Genomic DNA, 1,649 nt, shown 5'->3' on the forward strand with positions numbered 1-1,649 from the left:
AAAGAAAGAAAAAGAAAAATCCAAGGGAGTTTTCCTTCTTCATTTGCCTGGAGGCCACAAGCCCACACACAAGCTGTGCATGGACCCAACTGATCTCAGAGTGTGTTTTGTTTGTTTGTTTTGAGACGGAGTCTCACTCTGTTGCCCAGACTGGAGTGCAGTGGCTGGATCTCAGCCCACTGCAACTTCCACCTCCCTGGTTCAAGCAGTTCCCCTAACTCAACCTCCTGAGTAGCTGGGATTACAGGCACCCGCCACCACGCCCAGCTAATTTTTTTGTATTTTTAGTAGAGACGGGGTTTCACCATGTTGGCGAGACTGGTTTCCAACTCCTGACCTCAGGCAGTCCGCCCGCCTCGGCCTCCCCAAGTGCTGGGATGACAGGGCCCCGGAGTGTGTTTGAAGGGGAACAGTCCTTGATGAGACATCTGTCTACGCTCCTTAGGTGGTTTCATGGCCCCCTGAACAGGGCGGATGCAGAGAGCCTCCTGTCCCTCTGCAAGGAAGGCAGCTACCTAGTGCGGCTCAGCGAGACCAGCCCCCAGGACTGCTCCTTGTCTCTCAGGTGAGACCTCAGCCTCACAGGGATTGCATGGGTCACAGGATTGTATGAGTCGCCCTTTTGGGTTAATTCAGAGGGAACGGGAGGGTGTGGCTCCAGCAGCCATTGGGAAGGGCTTCCAGGCCAGTGGGTGGGACTTCTAGGAGAAGGGGTGGGACTTCCCGGAGGCCATTAGCTGGTTGCAAATTGAGGATGAGCTCCCCATCACTGGAGGTATACAAGAAGATGGAGTGGAAGGCACAGAGGAGGTTCAGGCCTTAGGTAAGACGAGGAACTAGGTGCACAAGATTCCTTTGGACTCCCCTTGTCCAAAAATGGAGGTATATCAATTTGTGTCTGTCTGAAGCCAAAATTTCAGGGTGTGCCTGTAAGCGTTTTAAGTTGAGACCCTGTTTGTATGCACTTCCGTCCCTAAAATTCTGTCTAATTATAAACCTAAGATTCTGCTAGGTGTCTGAGTGCAAGATCTAAAAGCACAAGATTGGAGCTGGGTACGGTAGTTCATGCCTATAAACCTAGCACTTTGGAAGGCCGAGGAGGTCAGGAGTTCGAGACCAGCCTGGCCAACATGGTGAAACCCCTTCTCTCCTAAAAATGCAAAAATTTGTCGGGCATACTGGTGCATACGTGTAATTCCAGCCACGTCGGAGGCTGAGGCAGGAGAATTGCTTGAACTCGGGAGATGGAAGACTACAGGCACACACCACCCACGCTCGGCTAATTTTTGTATTCTTAATACAGACAAGGTTTTGCCATGTTGGCCAGGCTGGTCTCAAACTCCCAGCCTCAAGCAATCTGCCTGACTCGGCCGCCCAAAGTACTGGGATTACAGGTGTGGGTCACTGTACCTGGCCTCTTCCTATTACCATTTTTATTATTATTATTATTATTATTTGAGATGGAGTCTCACTCTGTCACCCAGGCTGGGGTGCAGTGGCACAATATCAGCTCACTGCAGTCTCTGCCTCCCAGGTTCAAGGGATTCTCATGCCTCAGCCTCCAGAGTAGCTTGGACTGCAGGTTCCTGCCACCATGCCTGGCTAATTTTTGTATTTTTAGTGGAGACGGGGTTTCACCATGTTGGCCA

General features: G+C 51.2%; 1 protein-coding gene across 1 annotated transcript in view; it reads left to right on the forward strand.

Annotated features, from left to right (window-relative positions):
* The window catches only part of SHD (Src homology 2 domain containing transforming protein D), a 9,901-nt gene extending 9,311 nt beyond the window's left edge, over window positions 1-590 (forward strand). The window contains exon 5 of the mRNA XM_011943460.1: window positions 446-590. Within this exon, the coding sequence (XP_011798850.1) occupies window positions 446-569 (124 nt within the window). The 3' untranslated portion in view covers window positions 570-590. The remainder of the gene's footprint in view (window positions 1-445) is intronic.
* The last annotated feature ends 1,059 nt before the right edge of the window (window positions 591-1,649 follow it).

Source organism: Colobus angolensis, unplaced genomic scaffold (assembly GCF_000951035.1).
Source record: "Colobus angolensis palliatus isolate OR3802 unplaced genomic scaffold, Cang.pa_1.0 Scaffold22, whole genome shotgun sequence".
NCBI classification, from domain to species: Eukaryota; Metazoa; Chordata; class Mammalia; order Primates; family Cercopithecidae; genus Colobus; species Colobus angolensis.